Source organism: Protopterus annectens, chromosome 9.part0, assembly GCF_019279795.1.
Source record: "Protopterus annectens isolate FY-2018-M chromosome 9.part0, PAN1.0, whole genome shotgun sequence".
NCBI lineage: Eukaryota > Metazoa > Chordata > Ceratodontiformes > Protopteridae > Protopterus > Protopterus annectens.
Window position 1 is genome coordinate 439,349,340 of NC_056743.1, and position 25,234 is coordinate 439,374,573.

Below are 25,234 nucleotides of genomic sequence, written 5' to 3' on the forward strand. Positions count from 1 at the left end.
CCTTAGGTCAACTGGTGCCCTAGGCAAAAGAGCTCCACGGCGCCCCCCACCACACCACCTGGTGCCTCTATCCTGGTCTACCTACACCAAATAAATATTGGAAAAGCTCCCCTGCTATAGCGGTGCCCTAAACGGCCGCCTAGTTGGCCTATGCTTAAGGCTGGCTATGAGTGTGGTAACCCCACAATATTGGACTACACGGTTAATGTTTTGTCTTTTGATGAAAGAAGATGTCAAAATTAAGTTACACATAAGATCATCATTTATGCCAAATAGAATCATAAAATATGCTTCTAAATGTGGGATCATCAGAATAATTTTATAGTAATTGTTTTGCCAGCTGTAGGGCTATTAGAATGAAGTCCTTCTGCTACATCACTGATCAACTACATTAGTGAATTTTATTTTCGGGTAATCTGTTTTGTAAGGGAGACTGGTGACTCCTTAACCCTGCCTACAAAGGGGAAGAAGTTTAAGACTGGTGACACCCACCCCCAGTTACTGGAATTCATGGAAAATATAGTCTGTAGGTGTGTAATGACGTAATGTGAACTTCTTAAGTTACACTATCTATTTCAGAGGTTAGGTATGGTAAAATAATGATATGGATTATATCCTGCCAATTATATAACAGCTAGCCAGCTCCCAAAGTTTCAGGACACCTTAATAAGTTGCAACCAAACTGTCAGGCAGCTCGAGCTGAGCTGACTAAAAGATAAGTTTGGGTGCCAAGTCCTTCAGAGTTTTACTGCAGCTGAACAGAATGCTCCTCTAAGGCTTTTGAGGATTGATGGTTGGTTTGGCACTGTTCCTTTGTTGATTAGATAAGTTCCCTTTAGGGAAAAACCTTCCATTTTCTAAATATTGTTTGCGTTTTATCACTTCCTTATCACGGAAGTTATTTTAAAGCTAGGAGTTTTTTGTTTTGATGGCATGTCATAAAATTGTACTGCACTTGTACTTATAAATAGGAGTACTCTTTTTTTTTCCTGTCAGTTTAAAAGTTGTGTAAAGTAACTGAAAACCATTTTTTTCTGTGGAGAAATTGTGTTTATTTCATTTTTTGGAGGTTATTAAAGTGTTTTAAAGTGCTTTTTATTATGTTTTTCTGTGAAAAAAGTGACTTTTAAAGAAAAGAGTTATGTACTTACCATAACTTGGTATCTGTGTTATGCTATGTCATTATTCCTCACCATAGGGTCTAGGATCCAATATCAGATCCAGTTGGGCAACACACAACATATGGAACCAAGGCTCTAGCTCCTCCCTCTGCCATAATGCCCTGTTGCCCTCTAACCCCCAGATCTAGTTTGCTAACATATTCCCAAAGGTTACTCCTACAAAACCAGAAGGAAAGAGTCTGGGACCCGAAGAAAAAATACTCCAACCTCCTCCAAGAACCAAGAAGGTAGGGTGATGGTGTGAGGGAAATGTGATGAATAACGACATAGGATAACACAGATCCCAAGTTATTGTAGGTACATAATTCTTTATCTGATGTTATCCATGTCATTATTCAACACCATAGGGTCAGAGTCCCCAGCTACAATTTATCCTGGGAGGCCTCAAGGAAGGACATGCCAAAGCACTGTGGAGCCAAGGGAAGCCCTGCTCCTAGAAATCAAATCCAGCTTGTAATGAGATATAAAGGTGTGAGAATTAGATCAAGTGGCAACAGCACAAATGTCATCAATAGAAAGTTTGGCCAAAATGGCTGAGGAAGCCACGGACCTCATAGAATGAGCCCTGATTCTTCTTGGAATCTCAAGGTGTCTATTGTCATTACAGGTGTGTATTGCCATAGACTGTGGAGATGCATCTAGAGATCCATTTAGAAGTAGTGACCATAGAAATCGGGAGACCACATCTGTTTGGGGAAAAGCCACAAAGAGCTGTTCTGACTTGCGAAATCCTTTGGTCCTATGTAGGTAGAACAGTAATTGTCTATGTACATCTAAAGTATCCACTTTGTTGGACTAATTAGAAAAGATCATTGGTAGCTGAATACATTGGTTTAGATTAGATTCAGAAGCAACCTTGGGCAAGAAAGAGGGATTCGTCCTGAGAGAAACTCTGTCCTTATGAAAAATCATATAAGGAGGGGCAATGGAAAGAGCTTGCAGTTTAGAAACCCTTCTAGCAGAAGTTATAGCAACCAGGAAGGTCATTTTCCTAGACAAGAATTTGAGATAGCAGGAACTAGCAGGCTCAAAAAGACTCTTAGTCAGAGATTACAAAACTAAAGTTAAGGGCCCAAGGAGGTGAGGGATCCTTAATCGGTGGTCTAATCAGGAAGACCCCCCTTCATGAATACTTTTCAAAGCCTAGATGAAAAAGTAGGCTCACTGTTTTTGTGAAAATTAGAAATCACTTCCAACTGAAGCTTGATCATAGAGAAATTAGCTCTCACATGGAAAAAGGAGGACAGAAACTGAAGCAGAAAAAGGATCCAAATTCCTACTCTTGGCCCAGATGGAACATCTTTTTCCACTTGCTTCAGTAAACCTTTCTGGTGGATGGTTTCTGGGAGGCGAAAATAATGTGCTTGATGGGAGACCCAGCCTGGGCTGTTTTAATTGGAGAAACCATGCAGTTAAATGAAGTGTCCAAAGATTTGGGAGGGGAAGCCTCGAAGGATGTGAGATCAGATCCTGTCAAGGATCCAATACCCAAGGCAGATACTTCAGATGAGACCTTATGAAGGGGGACCACTGTTGACAGTTCCAGAAAGGGGCAATGAGGATAAGGGATGCCCTCAGGCTTTGCACTTTCTGCAGAGCCTTAGGAATTAGAGGAACAGGAGGACAGGTGTACAGGAGATCTGGAGGCCATTCATGAACTATAGCATCCCTCACTGACTCCCCCCAAGGGTAGGATCAGGGTGATGTACCTGCTGCATTTGTGGTTTGCTGGGGAGGCAAAGAGGTCACAGCAGGGTTGACCCCAACAGTCAGAAATCCACTTCACCACTGTGGGATTGAGGGATCACTCATAAGGACTCAAGATGGATCTGCTGAGTTTGTCAGCCAACACGTTGGAGTCCCTGGGCATATGCATTGCAAGAAGGAAGAGCATGGAGGACATCACCCATTCCCACACTCTCAATGGCCTCTCTGTACAGCGGGTAAGATTATGTTCCCCCCTGTTTGTTGACATACCAGACAACAGCCATGTTGTCTGAATTGCAATCATCCCCCAAGGGAGGCAGTCCTGAAAGGCTTGCAATGATAGAAGAACTGGTCTCATCTCTAGGACATTTATGTGCAACTTGGTCTGTATGGGGGACCATGTGCCTTGGACAGTCTTCTCCTGAAAATGCCCCCCACCCCACCCCAACAAGTAACCATCTGTGGTCACAGTGGCTTTGGGTAGAGGGAGAGAATAGGGCCTGCCTAGAGATTGAAGCCAGCAAAGAAGGTGTCATCTGCACACAGGTGTCAGCGTTACGGGCATGGACAAGGGTTGAGACAGAGCAGACCATTGAACCGCTGAGGTCCACTGTTACATCCGCATATGGTACCTTGCCAGGGGGAATGAGATGAATGGCCGAGGCCATGAATCCAAAGACTCAAAGAATCAAGTGAACTGGAGGAAGTGACAGGTCTAAGATTTGTGTAGCCTGTTCCCAGGTCAACCAAACCCTGTGTAGAGGTAATGCTGCAATCTCTGAGATGGAGTCTAACTGTACCCCTATGAACTCCAACTGTTGTGTTGGGACCAGATTGGATTTTGAACGGTTGACAGTGATCCCCAAATGATCGAAGAGGAGAAGAACATAATGGATTGCTTGTAGCAGTTGATGCCTCGAAGGTGCCATGAGGAGCCAATCATCATGGTACGGGAAGACCTGAAACCCCTGCAGCCACAGCTGTGCTGCTACCACTGCCATAAATTTCATAAACACCCAGTGGGCTGCAGTGAGACTGAGGGGAAGGGCTCTGAACAGTTAATGGTTGGCTCCTAGCCAGAAGCGAAGATGTCTTCTGGAACATCTGTCTATCTTGATGTCATAGTATGCATCCTGGAGATCTACTGAGCACATCCAATCATCCTTGCATAAGAGAGGCAGACTGGAATGAGCAGTGACCATCCGGAACTTGGACTTTTTGACTGAAAGATTGAACTTGCTGAGATCCAAAATAGGATGCAGGTCCCCCATCTTTTTTGGCACTAAAAAGAAGCAAGAATAAGTACTGGATGCCCTTTGTCCTGCTGGGACCTCTTGGGTGGCTCTTTTATGAAGAAGTTGCTTAACTTCTTTGAAGGCCAGCTCCCTCTGACTGGGTGGAACATCGGGGAGGTAACATCTTACGGGAGGGGGTTCTGAAAAGGGAATGAAATAGCCCCTGGAAACAATGTTTAACACCCACTGATCAGAGGTAATATTTGTCCAGGCTAGTGGGTGTAGGGAAATGCAACCCCCAACTGCCTCAAGTTCAAAGCAGTTGGACAATGCTTCAGGAGAGCTGATAGGGCTGCCCAGAGAAGGATTCCCTGGAGCCCTGATTTTGTGGACCACCCCCCCACCTCTAGGGTGGCTCAGCTATTGAAACCTCTCCCCCTGCCTCTGGAAGAGGGGTCATCAGGAGTGTCCTGGAAGGGAGACTGTGACTTCCGGAACCACATCTTTCTAGTTCCTTGCTGGTTCTTAGAGAAGGACCTCTGAGGAGTAGAAAGCTTGACTCTGACCACAGACAAAGTCTTCCCTTCCTGCTCACTGCGGGTCAACATGTCCTTAAAGGAAGGTTCAATAAGGGTAGAATCATCGAAGGAAGCATTGGAGAAGGATTAAGTGAAGGGCTTCTCAAACCCACATAAATGTATCAAAGCATGACACATCATAGCAATGCCGGTACCTGCTGCTCAAGAGGTAGCTTCTGCAGTGTTGGAAATTAGCCTCGAGGAGTACACAAGGGATGTCAGAGTAGAAAGCTTGGGAGACATCTTTTTAAAGTCCACTGCTGGCAATAACTTTGTAAGGGAAGTGGAAAGTTCTTCGACCATATACCTTTGGAGGCGGGTAATGTGTGCCAAATAATTAACAGCTTTAAGTCCAAAGGTAGCTGAGGCATACACACAATTCTCAAGATGGGCTATCGGCCTTGACTCCCTGTTCTGGGGCTGGATCATGGAGCTCTGCTCTGCCAGCGCCTTCTTGGTGGCAGCTGCAACCACTATGGCATCGACTGAAACACCTTTGCTCCAAAAAGGATGGTCCGCAGGAAGGCTGAGGAATTTGTCTGCTTTCTTTGGGACTGGCTCCACAGTATCTGGCTCCTTCCAGGCCCTGCTGGTGATCAAATCTACTAACTCATCAGTAAGGGGGACACCCTGGAAGTAGACGGGACCATCCTGAAAGCCTTCAAAAAACACACACGCCTCTGAAGGCAGGGGTTGGAGATACCAAGTCCTCCAAGCTGACTGAGCTACCTGTCTGGAGGTAGAAGGAAAAGCTGCCTCTTCCAGAACTATAACTGGATCTGACAATCCTGTTGGATCTGACAGCCGAGCCGGCATAGCAATCAAGTCCGAGGGTCTCTGATCCGAAGAAGCCCTGGATCAGAGGGCTACTCCATGACTCTTGGATATGAAGACCTCAGATCCGAGATGGTCCAGGCTGGGGTTGGATCTGGGGACCTAGAATCCAACAGCCACGGCTTATTGGATGGAGCCAAAGGCAAAGAAGAGGTTTCCTCTTTGGATTTGCAGAGGAAGCCTTTGAAGGGGTTCATAGGTTGGTACTAGGCTATCAGCCCTAGGGTCTATACAAGCCTAGCCATAACAATTCCCTGGCTATTTCTTCCCACACTATTTACTTTCCTGGACCCCTGTCTACCAGGGAAAGAAAGGATCCCCCCTGAGATATACCTTTCAAAAGGAGTTTATTGCATTGCTCCCCCAAAGCCCTGGGGTTAAATGCGGCACAAATGTTGCATTCAGCCTCCAGATGCAGAGTACCCAAACAATATACGCACTCCTCGTGCGAGTTGGAATTGGGCATCTTAAGACCGCACAAGGAGCACTTCTTAAAGCCTGAGGGCTTATCAGCCATAAAGAAAACTAAACTAAGCACACACAAGAACTACTGCCAAAGCCCTAATGGCTAAGTGGGAAAAAAGCACCAAAACTACCACTAATGACAAAAATTTCTAAACAACTAAACTAAGGGAGGGGAGGTAGTACTACTAAACTAAGAAACCAACTGTAAAGGAGTTAAAAATCCACTAGACTAAACTAACTAAACCAAAAATTTAGATAAGAAACACTTATCTGCAGCCAAAGTTGAAGAATCGCATCTGCATTGAATAACGGCAGACAAGATCTGGTGGTTAGAGGGCAGTAGGGCATTATGGGAGAGGGACGAGCTAGTGCCTTGGATCCATCTGTTGTATGTTGCCGGCTCAGATCCAATATCAGATCCTAAACCCTATGGTGATGAATAATGACATGGATAACATCAGATCTTATTCTTACTGGTATTTGCTGCTTATCTTCCCTGGGAAAGAGGCACTGTTTTCAGCATGGACCATGGAGCAAAGTACAGGTCCTATGGCCAGTCCTTGTTTCAACCACAGAAAACGTTAAGCAAACAGCCTTTGCCAACACAGCAGAAAAGCAGCTTGCCTCAGCAGCAGGTGGGTGACTGTGCTGTGGCCCTTTGTACCTCAGACCACTTATCTTATACCCCAGATCCCACTGGTGCACCACCTACAGCCACTATGTACCAAGTGTTAGCCATGTCCTTTGTGACTGTTGAAGTCCCTTCAGTGGGCAAGGGAGAGCCACTCTTTGTCAGTCATGGGAGGGAACAGAGAATATTTCCCTGTTTTGTCAGAATGCTGTGCCCAACCCTGGGGAAGCTGCTGCTACCATTTTTAACACAGTTGGTCCCATTTTTCTTGTCAGAATAAAAGAGAAAACTAAGCAAGTGTCTACTCCTCAAATGTCCTTAGACAAGGTAGTTTACTGGGTCTGGCTCAGGGTTTAATTCTGGCTATTCCTTCTGTAAAGTAGTTTCTGGTAAAAGAAAGAGAGATACCTCTTTTCCTGAAGAGATTCAAGACTCTGAATCCTGAACAGGAAGATGAAAGGACAGATGCAAGGTTTTCTCCCCAGATCTCTGATTAAAACTCAGAGGAAAGCTCAGTTTTTGATTCTCCCTGTGGGGTTTCTGTTTCTCTGTGACTATTGCTAGAATGTGCCAGTGTTTTCAATGGGAGAACACTGAGCCTTAGTCCTACAGAAGGACTTTCTAGAGTCTACACCCATTCCTCCTGTTCTGTCTGCTTTAGAGGATGTCTGAGTTACTGTCCGCAATTTTCCCGATAGTCAACCAGCTACCCCTAAAAAAGCAGATAGGATGTATAAGGTTGCTCAGTCTTGTTTTTAAACACTATTCCCAAACCTGACCCAGCAGTTATTACTTTAGTTGATCCCACTGCTGCTAAAACAATCCTAATTTTTCTAACAAGTATGGGAACAGTATTGATAAGTATGGGGGAAAGTGTATACTTCTGCAACTCGGATTTTCAGAATTTTGAATTATCAAGCTCATATATTGAAGTTTGTTTTGACAAATTGTAAAAGTATGGGGAATGTTTTGTCTGCAGTTTCTTCATGTGAGGAAAAATCTGCTTTAAATAACTTAGTTTCTTCTATTGCACATGTTACGATGCATTATTTATAATGTGTGTATGACTGTGTTGTTACTTTTACCTGGCCTATGGCCAGTGATATTGCTTTTGAGGAGGTTTGCATGGCTGCATCCTCAGAACCTCCCAGAAGATGTTAAAAATGAGATTCTAAATTCCCTTTTGGACAGAGATTTAGTGTCTATCAGCTCTACTGCAGAGGTGATCAAAAAGTGTGATGAAAAGGGTAAGCTAATACAGGGAATCTTTAAGATTTTGCAGCCCTCCTTTTCCAAATTCTCTAAGGGATTCTCTTAACTCCTCATCTAATTTTGGCAAAAATCAGAATAAACAAGTCTCAGCAAAATACAGGTAAACAGACGTGTAAGAAGAAATGGCAAGGGGGTTTCAAAAATAAGCCCTGAACCTCCCAAAACCACAGAAACTCCAGCAAGTCTGAATGACTGACCCAAGAAACCTTGTGACTTCCTCCCACCCTGACCATTTTTTCCTTCCAGAAACTCTGACTCTACTTTTCTTTTTGGCAACAGATAGTCTCTGACAAATGGTTTCTGAAGATCTTGAAGTAAAAAACAAGTACCAAACCAACACGATTAGGCAAAAACTCTATTTACTGAACATAAAAGAAAGTGATAAAAGTAAAAGCTTTCATGATAACATTATAGTGTTTTTGCGAAAGCGCTTACTTTTATCACTTTCTTTTATGTTCAATAAGTAGAGTTTTTGCCTAGCTGTGTTGGTTCGGTACATGTTTTTTACTTCAAGTTTATACAGTTTTCTTGTACTGCACCTTTCACCTGTTTCTATGTTTTTTTTTACTTTTTGTGGTTTCTGAAGATCATTCATCTAGGTTAGAGATGGCAGTGGGAGGAAATTCCTCCTTTCCATGGGATCATTCCTCATCCTCCAGATCAGACTATTTCGTTTCCTCTGGTTCTTCAAGTGCTACCCAAGGAGTGATGGAACCAGTACCTTCTTCCAGGTGTGGAAGGTCTTACTCAAAAATGTTCTTACTGCAAAGAAAAAAAAATGCTTGCAGACCAGTTCTGCATCTTTCTTTCCTAAACCTGTTTGTGATAGTGCCCATATTTAAAATGATGTCACTTGACAACCTTTTACCTGTTCTTTCTCTTTTAAATTTCCTAGTAGCACTAGACCTAAACAATGTATATCATCACATCCTTATTTGTCCATAGTTCATGTGTGTCTGGATCACATTATCAGTTATCTGCCTTACTTTGGACTATCCACTGCACCAAGAGTATTCATAAACTGTCCATCTCCAATTATAGCTCATTGTAGACTATATGGAATCAGTATTTTTCCACATTTGGTGTCAGGAGTCTCTTTCTTGGGTGAGAGATATCTTAGACATGCTGAGATTCCAAGAGAATATTCAAAAGTCTTTCTTGGTTCCTTCATACTGGATTGTGTTCCTGGGATTTCAACTAGACAGCTCAGTTCAAAGAGCTTTTCTTCCATAGGAAAAAATAGATCTATAGATTTATTTCTAAGGTTTTCCACTCAAACATCAGTCACTGCATGGGAATACCTCAGGATTTTGGGTCTCGTGGCTTCTATGATTCTCAAGATACCACAGCAAGACTAAACATGATAAAGATATAGTGGTGTCAGAAGTCTCATTCGTCCCAGCACCAACAACCTTTGCCTTTTCAAATCCCAGTGCTTAGGTTTGTCAGAAGTGAAATCATTTGCTGGAGATTTCAGATATACTTAAATACAGGTCTTCTCTTCTTCCTCCCTGTTCCACAGCAGTCAGTCACCAAAGACAGAATAAAAAACACAAACTGAATGTTCGTAGAGCAAAACAATGGTGGGGAAGCAAACTGTTCGAAAATACACACAAATCCAAATATGCACGCTGATCCAAATGGTAAAAAATCCAAAGTCTTCAGAGTAATAAAAACCAGGTTTATTCGTACTAAATGTGGTGAGCGCTTTCACTGAGATAGCTTCATCAGACCATATTACAATTTAATCAATAAGACAATCTGTTTAAATACAAAAAAAGGCGCCAATGTGATGAACTCTATTTAAAGAGACATACTTTAAAAACTCCTCTAATGCAATACATAATGCATGGTTAATAAAATAAAAATAAAATCAATTAAAACAAAGGACAATTAATTATGAGTCCTAAGCCTCCTGGACTTCAATAATGGACGTAAAGGGACCTTGCCATTGAGTCCTGGGGGTGTATCAGCCCTAAATTTAATGATCCAATTGATCTCACGATTTTCCGTGTAATTTTCAATGTCACCCCTCCTATGTGTCCTGGAAATCTGCTCAAGGATCCTAAACCTAAACTCATGATTGGGTCCACAGTCTTTGATATCTTTGATATCTCTCAAAACACGGTTCGTTTTGCCTACATAATATGCTGGGCATGTGGTGCAGGACGCTAGATAAACTACATCTCTAGACATGCAACTGCCCTTGACTCGGATAGTGTAGACACCAGTCCCATAGGGTAGACACCAGTCCCATAGTGTGTCTATATATATTATGTAGGCAAAACGAACCGTGTTTTGAGGGATAGGATACATGAACATGTATATCACATTAGAAAGGGTCATCCCTTCAATGCACTTGCCAAACATATCAAAGACTGTGGACCCAATCATGAGTTTAGGTTTAGGATCCTTGAGCAGATTTCCAGGACACATAGGAGGGGTGACATTGAAAATTATACGGAAAATCGTGAGATCAATTGGATCATTAAATTTAGGGCTGATACACCCCCAGGACTCAATGGCAAGGTCCCTTTACGTCCATTATTGAATTCCAGGAGGCTTAGGACTCATAATTAATTGTCCTTTGTTTTAATTGATTTTATTTTTATTTTATTAACCATGCATTATGTATTGCATTAGAGGAGTTTTTAAAGTATGTCTCTTTAAATAGAGTTCATCACATTGGCGCCTTTTTTTGTATTTAAACAGATTGTCTTATTGATTAAATTGTAATATGGTCTGATGAAGCTATCTCAGTGAAAGCGCTCACCACATTTAGTACGAATAAACCTGGTTTTTATTACTCTGAAGACTTTGGATTTTTTACCATTTGGATCAGCGTGCATATTTGGATTTGTGTGTATTTTCGAACAGTTTGCTTCCCCACCATTGTTTTGCTCTACGAACATTCAGTTTGTGTTTTTTATTCTGTTTTTGCTGTTCATTGTAGAGCATTCACTCCGTTTGGATTTTTTGTTATTAGTCACCAAAGACGCCTTGCAATTTGCTTGAGGAGCAGTTTTAGGAGGGATAAAAGTGGAGGGTGTGCGGGACAACAAGGACAATTGCGAGGACATAAATACCAAAGAGATGCTTGCACTGAACTCTCTGAGTCATCTTTGGTCCCTGGGGCATCTACAGGTTGTTACAGAGAATACCACATTGATGCGGTACATCAGCAAACAAGGAGATCCAGGTTGTACCCCCTTTGCAGGCTAGCCATGTTATCTTGGGATATAGCTTCACAGCACAGTCTCACTATATAGGTATCCTACATTCCATTAGAGCAACACTGTGGCAGACAAGCTGAGCAGGACCAGGGCAGACTCTCACAAGTGAAAACTAGAACAGGGGGTCCTTCCACAATTTGTTCCATCTGTGGGGAGTTCCTCAGGTATACCTCTTTGTCCCCTCCCTGAACAATCAGCTGACAAGATTCTTTTCCAGGACTCCATGCAAGATGGCCTAGAAGGCAAATGCCTTTTTCTTTTCCTTGGTCAGGAATGTTCTTGTATGCTTTTCCACATTTTCCACTAATATCTAGGGTACTTCTGAAGATTCAGAAGGAATCCCCCAAGAGCATTGTTGTGACTCCCTTCTGACCCTGGCAACCATGGTTCCCCCTTCTTTTGGAGGTGCCCAGGGGCTATTACCACAAACTTCCTCAGGCTGAATCTACTCACACAAGAACAAGAATGTTTCTTACACCCCAACATCAATCAACTTCATTCAACTGCTTAGATAACAGGGTCTTAATTTCTTTTAGGCACTTGTTTGCTGAGGACATGCAGCAGGTAAAGATGGAGGAAAGAAAGTTTAGTAGTAGAAAAACGTTAGTGAATGGAAAAGATTTTCCAGTTGGTGCCAGCAACATAACCAGCACCCATTCAGGGTTGTTTTTTCAATATTTGTGTGAAGTTACTTTCCTATGACTTTTCTTATGTCTCAGTCAGGGTTCATTTGCCGGCCATTTGAAAATGTTTGCCAATGGATTCTCCTCTTTCAGCGGTGTCATGTCAATTTTTTTAAAGCTGTTTTGTACAAAAGGCCTCCAAGTAAACAGGTGATCCTTCCTTGGGAATCATAATTTTGTGTTACAGAAGCTAAAACGTGCTCCATTTGAACCAGCTAACTTGGCTGCCTTGAGGTTCTTAACATGGAAAACTGTTTTACTGACTGCTTTGACCTCTGCAAGTACAGTTTTTTGAGTTCCAAGCTCTTATGGTGAATCAACCATATCTCATTTTCCATAGAGATATGATTTCTTGGAGAACTAATCCTTCTTTTATGCCTAAAGTGTTATGCAAGTTTACTTTAAACCAAACTATTTATATCCACTGAACCAAAAATGAGGGAGAAAGAATATTCCATAGTTTGGATATCCACAGACAACTCAGGTACTATCTTGACAGAATTTAATCTTTCAAATCTTTGGATTAATTCATATCTTGTGAAGGTAAGAAAATGGGATACCTTGTGTCAAAACAAACCATTTCCAAATGGTTGTCTAAACCAATTATTTTTTTGTTAAACTCACCATAACAAAACTATTCTAGGCAGGGTCAAGGGCCATTCTTCCAGGGCCTTGGCTTCATCTTTGGCTTTTTGGAAGGGGTTGGATTCCAGAAGTATTGTAAAAGGTGCTATTTGGTCCTCTTTAGTTACTTTTCAAAGTGCTATAAGCTTTATTCCTTCTCTATGGCCAGGTCAGGCTTGGCTAGGACCATTCTCCAGGGGTTTCTGGATGCTTCTACTTCCACTTTCCAAATGTAGTAATATAGGGTAATCTACCCAAATAACTGAAGTTACTTCAGCAGTAATCAGTATGATGAACATAGTACAGTTTGGTAAGTAAACTTACCATAACAGTAGATGTTTAAATGATCACTGCTGTAGTAGCCACTCCCTTCTTCCCTACACCCTTTTTTATGCCAGGGTGTGGACATTTATTTTTGTTGCCCATGGCATAAAGGCTTGCTGGCCAAATTTGTGTTTTAGTCAGCTCATCTCAAGCTACCTGACAGTTTGGGTTCATGGAAGGTGCCCTAAAGCTTTGTATGCTGGCTGGCTGTTATATCTTTGGCAGGATATACCCCACATATAGCTAAGGCTACTGCAGCAGTGAGCATTCAGACTTCTATTATGGTAAGTTTACTTACACAACTGCACTTGCTCTGTCTGAAGCACAAAGCTTACCTTTACCAGGTGTTGATTGTTTATCACTGGGCTTCTTCTTAGGTTTGTTTTCATGTATTCTCTGTTGACCAGTTCCTCTCAAACCTGTTTTTTCTTGTTCCTCATTCCTACCCTCGTCAATTGGTGTGCCTTCTTCCACTGCAGTGCACACATCTGTGAACCAAGAAGAAAAGAAACAAATGACAAATTCTAATTTCTACACTCCCTGCATACAGTCATATCGGTGAATTAATTCATGTAAGATGTATTTTACTTTGGTTTCTAAAGTGCAATCTCAAGCAAGGAGCTCCTTCACATCTTGGAAATCTCCTTATGTGATCTGGTATGGTTGTTTTCTAGAGCTCCATGCTGAGAGAGCACATTTTTTGCATTGGTTTGAGCAGCACCACATGGCTGGTAGGAAATGGTACAGTAAATGACTGCTGTCATTAGCATGGCTGAACACTTAAACCATAGAGCTGAGGGATTAGGCTTGATATTTTTGTTTTCTGTTTCAGGGAACTTAAATGTCTTGCTCTTCACTAATCGCTATCCTTCATGCAACTTTTCATCTCCAAAATGTGGAACACTACCCCTCAAAATGTGGACAAAATAGGGTAAAATGTAGAATACTTACAACAGCTTCATATAGGAAGCTCACATGATGGTTATAATTAGTTACTAAAACATACAAGTTCTTTTGGCAAATTAATGCTTTAATATCAATTACCATGGACATCAGATAAAAAAATGAGACTGAATGTGTGACAGACCCTTGCAGTGTGGAACAGTATGGAACATGGACTTCTGAAAACTCAAAATGATGAATATTCCTCATAATGAGGTACATTTACGAGGCATGCTTTCTGTGATTTCAAGGTTCAGAACCAAGTGAATGAAGAGAAGTGCAGCAGCTCATAAACGAGACATCACACAAACTCCATTTCAGCAGATTTTACATGGCATGTTTTTAAGAGTCACTGTAACCCCTTTCCACAAAGTGTCACATCATTGCCTAATGCCAGAGTTTATACAGAATGCACACCCATGTTATCGCTGTACATTGTATGAGTGAAGAGAAAAAATAGGGGCTCAGAAGATGGATTTTCCATCCTGCTGTAATCTAAGCAGTTTTTAGGTAAGTTAATATTACAGCCTTTGCTAAATACCAAGATCTGAACTAAACTGCAATATATTGATTTAATCTGAATTCACAGCCTATACACCTGAGCTTCTTGCATTCCTTTTACCTGTATCCTAACCAGTTTATTTCATGCATGTGCACCCACAGAATAGTATTCTGTAAGTGCCCACTTCTTATCTTATACACATCCCATATGTATGATGAAATGGGATTTGAGCATGATGGCTCATGTTTTACTGATCATTGCATTTTCATCATTCTAATCTTATATACATCCCACACATAAATCAATGTAATTTATTTATTAAGCTGCTTGTAAAGCTATGTTGTATACACTCTTTATCTTGGTCTGTGAGCCCATGTCATGGATGCAAAAGGTCAACAAACAGAAAATGAGTAAATAAAATTAACTCCTGTAATGATTACTGTGCACCCCTAAATGGATCCTGTGCATAGTTATACTCTTACTGGTATGTAATAAATCTTAGAGACAAAAAGCTGCTTATATATTTAGGAGACATATATTTTTCTCCCATGTCTAATGCAACTTTACTCTATAACCAGCTGTTTTAAGATTGCTTTTGAATTGCTTTTTTGGCAGCATCCCACTAAAAGCCTAATACACTGAAGTTCCTGCTAGAATAATATATTTGCATGCATTGTTCACTAAACTAAAATCACATGGAACCAATCTGCTCTTTCTAGCCAGATTCATTTTAATAGCTAACAGTTTTTGTTTTTTGACAAATGATGAAGCATGCAAAAGAGATATAGCAGCACTTTTCCCAAAACTCAATCAATGTTAAAGGTGTGACATGAGAAACTCACTGAAGGAAATGCAAATCGGTATCCTCATCATAACAAGTAGGGAGCACATTATTCTTCTTTTTTGTTTAGTGAAGCATCAAAGAGTAGCTCAGATGACATATAACACTGACTTCAACACTTCTGTATGAAAGATATGTGCATGGGTGCCATATTAACCACTTAACCACTACCTTGCTGCAAAAAAAAAAAAAGTAAATAAATAAAAAATAGAGTTGTTGCCTATTATCTGTGAATGTGCAATTGACACACGCCCTTTATAGACACCTGCTTAAAATGTACTTGGGAATGTTATATAGGCTAGACATGAAGTGAAACAGCTGTGATGTTTACATGGCCGGCCTTAAGCATAGGCAAACTAGGCGACCGCCTAGGGCGCTAGTCTAGCAGGGGCACTCTACCAGTATTTATTTGGTGTAGGTAGACCAGGATGGGGGCACCAGGTAATGAGTTGGGGGTGCCGTGGAGCCCTTTTGCCTAGGGCACCAGTTGGCCTAGGGCCGCTCCTGGATGTTTATACATTTGTCAAAGAAAAAAAAAAACACCCACTGCATCTAGGCTAGATAGGGCATATATTAAAGCAGAACATGACTACTCGATAGAAAGAGTAGACGTGTTATCTGCCTTCCCTCTCTATTCTTCTGGCAAGGACCTTACGAAACCCAATAAGTACCCTAAAAAAGAAATCTTGCAGATTCCCATGTTACTTCGTCAAACAAAAGAGATTTGAAGAAGAATGTTAAGATCTTTTTAGAGGCAAAAGTACAAGGGCTACATGTGAAAGGGGCAAAGTGGCTAGGTAGCTGGGTCCAAATGAATGACAGAATAGTTAGTAAGTTGAATACATGCATACAGCCTTACTGGTGGAAAGAAGACAGGTCTGGCATGAACTGGAACAAGAACTGAAGACTATGGAAACATCTAGGAGTGCAAAGTGAACCTTAGATGAACATGAATGAATAACAAGTAAGAGAAATATTACATCCCAAATGGGTTTGTGTGTGTGTGTGTGTGGGGGGGGGGGGCTTCAGTAATTAACACAAATGTATGCAAAACAAATTGCACTCACACTGACCTTGTTTCTACTAGAAGTAGACTGGAACCAAGTTATTGCATACATGTCTATACTAATGGTGGTGGCTAAAAAAGTCATTACAAAGAAGTAAAATACTTCACCCCCACCATACAGGTGCTAAAGGGTATAACCACAGAACTGTGGAAAAGAGAAGGTAATAGGTAGATAAAGATCAGCAGAGAGTCCACCAGGACAAATAGGGGCCATGTGCAGCATGAAAAAAATATTTGAATGGGTGTTAAGAGATTCAGACAAACCTACTCCATAGGCATATAAGGACATTATGAGTAGGTGATAAAAGTAAGTAATTTATACCTTATATAAGAAGGACTGATTGGTAAAGATCTCCAAATTGAAAGACCTGATAGAACTATCACCAAGTACAATTTTTAAGATTTTAATCTGTCATTTATAGTATTGTCATTGTTTCTGTTTTATATATTAATTTCAATGTTTATGATTAAAAAGTTTCTTGAAAAAAAGCAGAGGCATGCAACCAAGATGTTGTTGACCAGGAAGGATTCACCTAGCATATGTGGGACTATACAAGGAACAACAGAATACTGGCAGAAACTGGCTTACTAAACAAGGCAGACAGGAGTAAGGGGAGTAGAAGTGAAGGCACTCCTAACAAACAGTAATAAGTGGCACTCTCTTAAGTTGGAGATCCATGGGCTAAGACACCTGCATGGATCTACATGGAACTGGGAAGGGCAATACAGACTGTGGGAAGCTGGAAAAGAAGGTGTTGATGGGGCTAGGAGAAAGGTGGAGGCAGGGAAAGCAAATGAGCTATGGGAGAGGCTGGGTAACAGTGAAAGTGGCAATGAAGAAAGGAGTTTGACCTGTATATAGCATTCAAGGCATCCTCCAACCTCAAACTGATGTACTGCTCATCAGCAAGACAAATGACATCAGAAGTAGTCAGACTAGGGATATAAACCACTTGTGCAACAGAATAGTTTGGGAAACAAATTGCAGCTTAGATCTATGGATGGGAAACAGAACATTTATCCTAGGACTGACTCCTGTACTACTAATGAACACAGGCAGCTCCTAAATACTTTATCCCTTGCATGGGTCTCCTCAAAAATATCTATGGTATGATCCCAGTTATTCTCATTAGGGGTAATATATACTTATTAAGGCTGGGAATGGGTTACCAATTTAACTTCAAATGGGATAGGTTAATTCAAGCACCGGCTAGGCTTAAAATGGTCTCCAAGGATGGCTAGCCTATTATTTACCTGTGACCCTGTGAACCTAAGAAAGAATTGAGGAAAGCTTGCACCTAAAGAAAATTATCATGGAGGCAGCAAGGAAGTACAGCATGTAGGTAATTAAGCAGAAGGAGGCTAGGAAAAGGGAGACAAGGTGGATAGATCATCTACAGCTAAAATGGAAAGAGAAATGGCTAAAGCTTTAAGGGAGGAGTGTGATCATTTTAAAAGTCCTTCATGTATGTAAAAAAACAGGGAGGAATAAAAAAAAACAGAGAGAGCTAAGGTCTTAACAACTTTGGCTGGGTCTTCAGAGATATTCAAGAAAGAGTAAGCTGAACTGAAGAAAGGGGTGGGGAGAGATTTGGTCAGATAAAAGGATGGAAAGTGACAAGAGTATAATGCTCAGAGACTACACAGGTCCCCCCAAATCATTAAACAGCTACTCAAGATTCTGATGAAGCCTCTTCCAGTAGATCATTGACCAGTGGAGAGAAACCAGAGGCAACAGTGGTTCATGTACAAAAAGGAAACAGCATACTCAACTGTAAAAAGAGCAGAGCAGTCAGTAGTTACAGCTACCCCCTTCCCAACCTAAAATCACCCCGTATCTGTGTCCATAATGCTGAAGACAAAGAACTCCAAAGAAGATAAAAAATGCACACACAATTATATATTTGTACTAAATAGCCAAATGTTGACTTCAGGGTGGCTGTGGTGGTGCAGCAGTTAGCGTTGTTGCCTCACAGCAAGAGGTTCTGTGGTTTGATTCTCGGCTGGGGTGCTTTCTGTACAGAGTCTGCATGTCAACCCTGTGGGCATATGGGTTTCCTTTGGATGCTCTAGTTTCCTTCCACACTCCAAAGACATGCCCTAGGTAGACTGGGCACTCTAGATTGGCCGTAGATGAGAGTGTGTGTGTGTGTGTGAGCGAGTGATATGAATGAACTGTTGTGGCAGGCCTAGCCACCTGGTGGTGCAAACCTTGGCTTGAGATGATTGTCACTGCTGGAGTGATACCCTGACCCCCATGTGCAAAATGGGAAAAGGGGTTGAGGATGGATGGATAGAACCAAATGTTGACTTCTGCAATGTCAGCAAAAAAAAAAAAAAGTTCGACAAGGCAGTGCATACACTTCAGGAAATAACCTTGGAGCATGTGACTCTAGCCAACCAAATAAAAACCACAACGATTGAGAACCAGCAATAATCAGATGAGGAAAGAAACAGCTAGTTCAAGTAGCTAGTGGCAAAATAAATTCACCAACAATGTTCACCAACAATGTTCAGAGTGGAAAGGACAACTCTCACAAACAACAATAGCGTAATAAACTTTACTTAATTAACCGCTTTCGTCAAAAGACTTCTTCAGAATACATCATAAAATCCACAACACTGTTTAAATACTCTAGATACTAATTAACATTCAATCAATCAATTAAAAATTGTTAAAGGAGTGCTAGTTAAAAAAATCTCATTTCAACACTTTTATCAATGGATAACTTATTATTTTTTAAAAAACATTTAATGTTGATGGTAGCGTTCAAACCTGGATACCTGTCTGATTTTAACTTTATTTTGAAGTTTATGAATTTTGTGTAATAGACAAACCTAGAATAGGAGTTCTCTTCGGAATACCGAAGATACACAAAAATTTATTAGACCCACCATTTAGACCCATAGTGTCTTCACCACATTCAGCCACAGAGGGGATATCACTAGTAATAGATGCCACTCTAGGGTCATTGATTTCCAAGCAAGAATCATTTATCAAAGATTCTTGGCATTTTTTGGAAAAATTAAAGGAATTTAGTCATAGAAACATTTTTAACCCAAATTATATCATTTTCACCTTAGATGTGGTTTCTTTGTATACATGTATTCCACATGAAGAAGGGGTCGAAGCCATACGATATTTGTTAAGTAAAAAAACGAAATATGAAGCAGGCCAAATTTCTACTATTTGTAGGTTTTTAGATATTCTGTTACATTATAACTATTTTTTATTTGGAGACACCTATTACAGACAAAAAAGAGGCGTAGCTATGGGGTCTCCAGCAGCACCTTCATATGCCAACTTGGTAATGTCTTGGTGGGAAGATGAATTTCTTAATCCATTAAAAACTATCTTTAACATTTTATTTTATCACAGATTTGTAGATGATTTAGTTTTTATTATTGAAGGAAACAGTGACACTGTTAAACATTTTCTTTCTGCCATCAGCAAGTCTGTTGATTTTTTGAAATTTACCGAGGGAGAAATAGGATTGAAAATCAACTATTTAGACGTTTAATTTTGGTGGGACCCTTCAGAACTTAGGTTCCACAGTGATATTTTTAGGAAAAGAACTTTTACCAACAGTTACCTTCATTTTCAAAGTGGACATCCTATACATACGATAAAAAACATACCAAAGGGACAATTTATAAGAGCTTGTCGTATGACAACAAAGGAAACAGACTTACAGAAAGAAATAGATTTCATTAAAAATATGTTTATAAGTAGGGGATATAATGTACCATTACTAGAAGATATAAAAAAAGAAGTTTTAAATAAGCGGAGTACACATTATCCAGCATTATTAAACAAAAACGATACCATTTCAGTGTCTGTTCCCACCAGTGCCCCCGTAAATAGTAAATTGGTGTGTTCCTTGGACATGACCATTGATAGCACAAAGATAAAGCAATTGCTTAGAAAAAAATGGAGAATTATACAGGGGGAACTTTGAGATAAGTAAAGTCGTAGGGAAACAACCTAACTTTGTTTTTAGAAATACATTTAATATCAAAAAAGCTTTAGAAAACAACAGTAAAGCTTTAGAACCTAGTAAAACTAGTAAAAAAGGCATGTTCCCCTGTTTTCAATGCAACATGTGTAGATTTATTTCACAGGGACCATGCATAGTAATAGAAACAATGGATAGAACTTTTGAAGTACCCCAGTATGTCAACTGCAATACTAAAGGCGTCATTTACATTAGTTCTTGCAGCAGTTGTACCGCCTTCTATGTAGGTATGACTACTAGATGTTTAAAGACAAGAATACGTGAACACATTTACAGCATAAAGTGTAAGGATGAAACGAATGCCTTATTTAAACATTCTCTGGTTTGTCACAATTTTAAGAAATTCATGTTCTCAGTTATAGAAGTTTGTAAATCCGATTTGAGGGGGGGTGATTTCAAAAATTATGTCGAACAAAGGGAGACCTTATGGCAAATAAGGTTAAAATCAGACAGGTATCCAGGTTTGAACGATACCATCAACATTAAATGTTTTTTAAAAAATAATAAGTTATCCATTGATAAAAGTGTTGAAATGAGATTTTTTAACTAGTACTCCTTTAACAATTTTTAATTGATTGATTGAATGTTAATTAGTATCTAGAGTATTTAAACAGTGTTGTGGATTTTATGATGTATTCTGAAGAAGTCTTTTGACGAAAGCGGTTAATTAAGTAAAGTTTATTACGCTATTGTTGTTTGTGAGAGTTGTCCTTTCCACTCTGAACATTGTTGGTGAACATTGTTGGTGAATTTATTTTGCCACTAGCTACTTGAACTAGCTGTTTCTTTCCTCATCTGATTATTGCTGACTCTAGCCAACCCCCACCCACACACACACATACCCAAATTACAAAATCGATCTCTGCAATCGCACAGTACTGAGGAAAGGGAATTTTCCCAACCCTGATAATGCTGCAGTCTCACACAACTGTTAATCAGCTGATCTGTCAACCAAATTGTGTTGAGAATATAGTGTGTGTGTGTGTGTGTGTGTGTGTGTGTATATATATATATATATATATATATATATATATATATATATATATATATATGGGTCTACTTCTTTTGACCTAACTTTCATTTGCCTGACACTCATTTTCCTGACCCCATTTGACTGAAATTTAATTTGCCTGACACTTCATTTGCCTGACAAGTATTATTAGCAAGAAAATGGAATATGCCCCCTTCCCCACTGCAGTGCGACCCTGGAGTTAGAACATATAGTTAGGGGGGGTGGGGGGCACAGCCCCCCACTTCATTTCATATGATATTGTTAACTTTTGATGTAATATTGCTTAGTAACAGAAAAGTAAGTGGGGGCCTTCACCCCCCCACACCCCCCATTGTGGTGGGGCTGTGCCCCCCACACCCCCCTAACTATATATTCTAACTCCAGGGTCGCACTGCAGTGGGGAAGGGGGCATATTCCATTTTCTTGCTAATAATACTTGTCAGGCAAATGAAGTGTCAGTCATTTGGTCTCAGGCAAATGAGTGTCAGGCAAATGAAAGTTAGGTCAAAAGAAGTAGACCCATATATATATATATATATATATATATATATATATATATATATATATATATATATACACACACACATGCATATATTTATCTGTACAGATCAGTTAAACAGTTTATGTACTGTGTAGCACAACAAATTACTGAAATAGGAGCCTAATTTCACCCATGAAAATAAAATGCTGCATTCAATAGAACCTTGGACTAAGTCTAAATTGTCTGCTTAGAGTTTGTTTGAACCTGTCTGGACATTTTAAAATTACAATTAATTTGTAAACTTTTTTTTACTGTTACTCCACTCTGTCCTTTGTTCTGCTGTGAATGGCTGCTTTACTAGGGTTTGGCCAGCAATAAGCAGTAGAATGCTACCTGTCAGAGTGCACATTGGTGAGTCACTAAGGCTCTGTTCAAGTACATACAGAATTGGTAACAGTGATAAACTGGTAATAAAAGAAAATGTAAAAAAAAAAAATGGAAACTTGTGGCATTGGTTTTCACACTTCTGAAAACACTGAAGAAGCAGACTTATGCCCCATTCACTGATTGTGACATCTGTACCTGATGGGCTGGTAATTAGGGTTTGATTAGCAGCCCAGGTGTAAAAGTGCCTATATTTTAAGTCTTGTCAAAGACACTAAACTGGACATAACGCAGGACCTCCTGTTACTTCACACAGGCATTTTACACAGGCATAACAGTACCTCCATAACACTCCATGCTAGAGTTTTGGATCCAAGGAAACCATTATATTATTACTGCTGTTACAGAATCTTGGCTACAAAAGTCTGATAACTTCCCACCAAGCACTGAATCACTGTATTAGCCACCACAAGTACAGGGCTGGTTCCTTATTGAAATGTTGGCACTCGTAAGGCTGAGTGATAAAATGGAAAAAAGAAAAGATCAAAAATGCAGCAAGACTGAATTTCAAACATTGCTCTTTTCCTTAAAAATTCTTTTTTTCAGGATGGCAAGCCACCCACACTCCCAAACTTATATATACCAAATCCAAGATCAGCATACCTTTAAGAAAAGGGAATATTCAGGGAAGTGGCCTTCTCAAACTTAGTATATGTAAATCCATTTTTTTTTGGCCACTCCGTCTCTATGTAAAGCTGATCCCAACATTTCAAATGGTTACCACAGAGGGAACTCTGCCAACCACATTCCATCAGACCTCTCAACTGCCTCTGTTTTGGCGGAACAAAACCATTTACCCATATTTACATTTTATATATACATTTATATATATTTTATTTTTTTTTATATTTTAATATGTATATATTATTTACATTTTTATTTATATATTTATGTGCATATCTACCCATGCACACGATGTACCTATTTTTGTAGATATGTCCCTATTTCCATGCTTGATTTATCGCTTCACACAACTGTCTGAATCTTCTATCACACACGATTTTTGAAGCTGTCTAGAACAAAAAACAACACTACATGACCCAGCATACTAGTGGCACCAATAATTTAAAGAAAGAGGATACACATCGTACATTTCTTTTTTTCAGTAGCAAAAATTAATTTGTGTGGCATAGTTTTGCAGTAGAGTTCATTAGCAGTCCCAGTGATACAACAGACAGAGCTCACACATTTGGTACATAAGGCTGTGCATTCTATTCTCAAACCAGGTAGATCGATTTCTGACAAGTCAGCACAGCATAAGGGGGTTGATGCTTTCCTGAGTATACCATCCTTCAGATGAGACATTAAACTGACACCCATCTGCTTCAGTTGGTGGTAGCTCATGTACATATAAAAGATCCTATGGTACCTATCGAAAATAATAGGTTGAATTTAAGACCATCGTTCACTATCATCCCTAATAATTTGCTATGAAACTTATGGCTAAGGGAATTGCCTAACTTTGTTGTTACAGGTGGACTCATTGTAAAGTTCCTTAAAAACACTTTACACCTTTATTGTTGAACCGTGAAGACTCAGATATAGACAGTGACTTATCACTGTCTAGGGGTACTTTACCTAGCTTGCTGCAGTCATCTACAGTTACAGTTTTCCCCAGAGCAGTGAAATCTGAAGTCTATCTCTTTTCTTGCCATGTGTGTCATCTACAATGTTGCAAGAGTGCCATCTGCTCACAGTTCTCCTCAGTTCTCAGAAACATGGTTTCACAAAAGGGAGTATCACCTTAAGATCACTGGATGCCTCACAAATAAAATCCTTCAAAACATGGATAAGGGCAAATTCACCAGGACTGTCTTCATTGATTTGACTAAAACATGTAAGTCTGTGCCTTGGAGAAAGCATATGTCAAGGTCCCAGAAAGCTGATTTGGGCAGTCTTGTGGTGGTTCAAAGTCCACAAAACATTGGTAGAATTAGTGCAAGCTATGTACAAGGACCCAGTGACTCAACAGTGTTTGGTCTCACAGAGAGGTTCCCAATGAGAGCGGGTGTGCATCAAGGTTCAGCTCTAAGCCCACTGCTTTCATACTGGTAAAAGACTGCATTAGCAAGCAGGTTGAAGGGAACAGATCAACAAAGTTGCTGTATTCAGATAATGTGGCATTACAGGCAGACTCTGTGGAAGAACTTCAGCAAAGGATAGGTGAATGGAATGTAAAACTTAAGGCACATGGGATAAAACTCAGCACAGATAAGACAGTTGTAATGGCAGCAAATGGGGACATCAGAAGAGGTTGAGAATTGAGACAGAAGGGAAAACAGTGGAACAGGGTAACAGCTTCAAGTGTTTGGGATGGTTGGTTGAGGAGAAGGGAGATCTGAAAGGGGAGGTCAAAGTTAGAATTAGAGGGGCTGCAGCCATCTGCCACAGAGTGTCAGGTGTGGTGTATGATAGAAAAAAAATCCATAGAAGCTGAAAAGTAAGGTATACAAAACAGTGGTGCAACCAATACTACCATATGATAGAGAAACTTGGGCTGTAAAGGCAGAGCAGTTGAGGAAGCTATAGGTGATGGTAGATGAAGTGTCTGACATGGGTGGTAGGGATGCACACTATGGAACATATGAAGAAATGAGGATATAAAGGCAGAAGCCAAAATTGGCTTTTAGGGTTGGTCAGTGAAATGTCAAGAGTACCAAAGACATTATTTCTGGAACCACCTTTTCCAGATCCCTGGTGTATGTTCAGTAATTTTATCACTTGGGGATTACTTCAATGTGTGCAACAGTTACAATACTTATGGTTCTAACTTGATCAGCAATTTACCTCTTTGGCAAAACTCAGTGCTATATTGTCTACTCTAAACTTAGAGGAGTCTGTTGGCTGCCTGTCACAGAACTGCAAAAGGAGCAGTCATTTCTATCTTAGAATATGGGCTGCCATTAGTGATCTTAGAAGGACCCCTCATCATTTCTAACAGGTAGGCTGCAAGTATTAAATAAACTCTGCAGATATTTGGTCTATTCACCATTCCTTGAGTGCAGCTGTGTTATCCTTGCTATTATAAAACTAAAACAACAAAAAAAGATTCAGCATAGCCTTCTGTAACTAATTTATAAGGTTCTTTAACTAAGACAACAATCCCTCGCACCAGCTTGGTTCTTTAGAATAAAACTTTACCTGTAGCCCCCAGTTCCCAGAG

The 25,234-nt window shown here is 40.2% G+C and overlaps 1 protein-coding gene across 1 annotated transcript in view; it reads right to left on the bottom strand.

The window, feature by feature from the left end:
• Window positions 1–25,234, bottom strand: part of DKK4 (dickkopf WNT signaling pathway inhibitor 4) — a 127,654-nt gene that overhangs the window by 33,276 nt on the left and 69,144 nt on the right. The window contains exon 3 of the mRNA XM_044082115.1: window positions 13,103–13,255. Within this exon, the coding sequence (XP_043938050.1) occupies window positions 13,103–13,255 (153 nt within the window). The remainder of the gene's footprint in view (window positions 1–13,102; window positions 13,256–25,234) is intronic.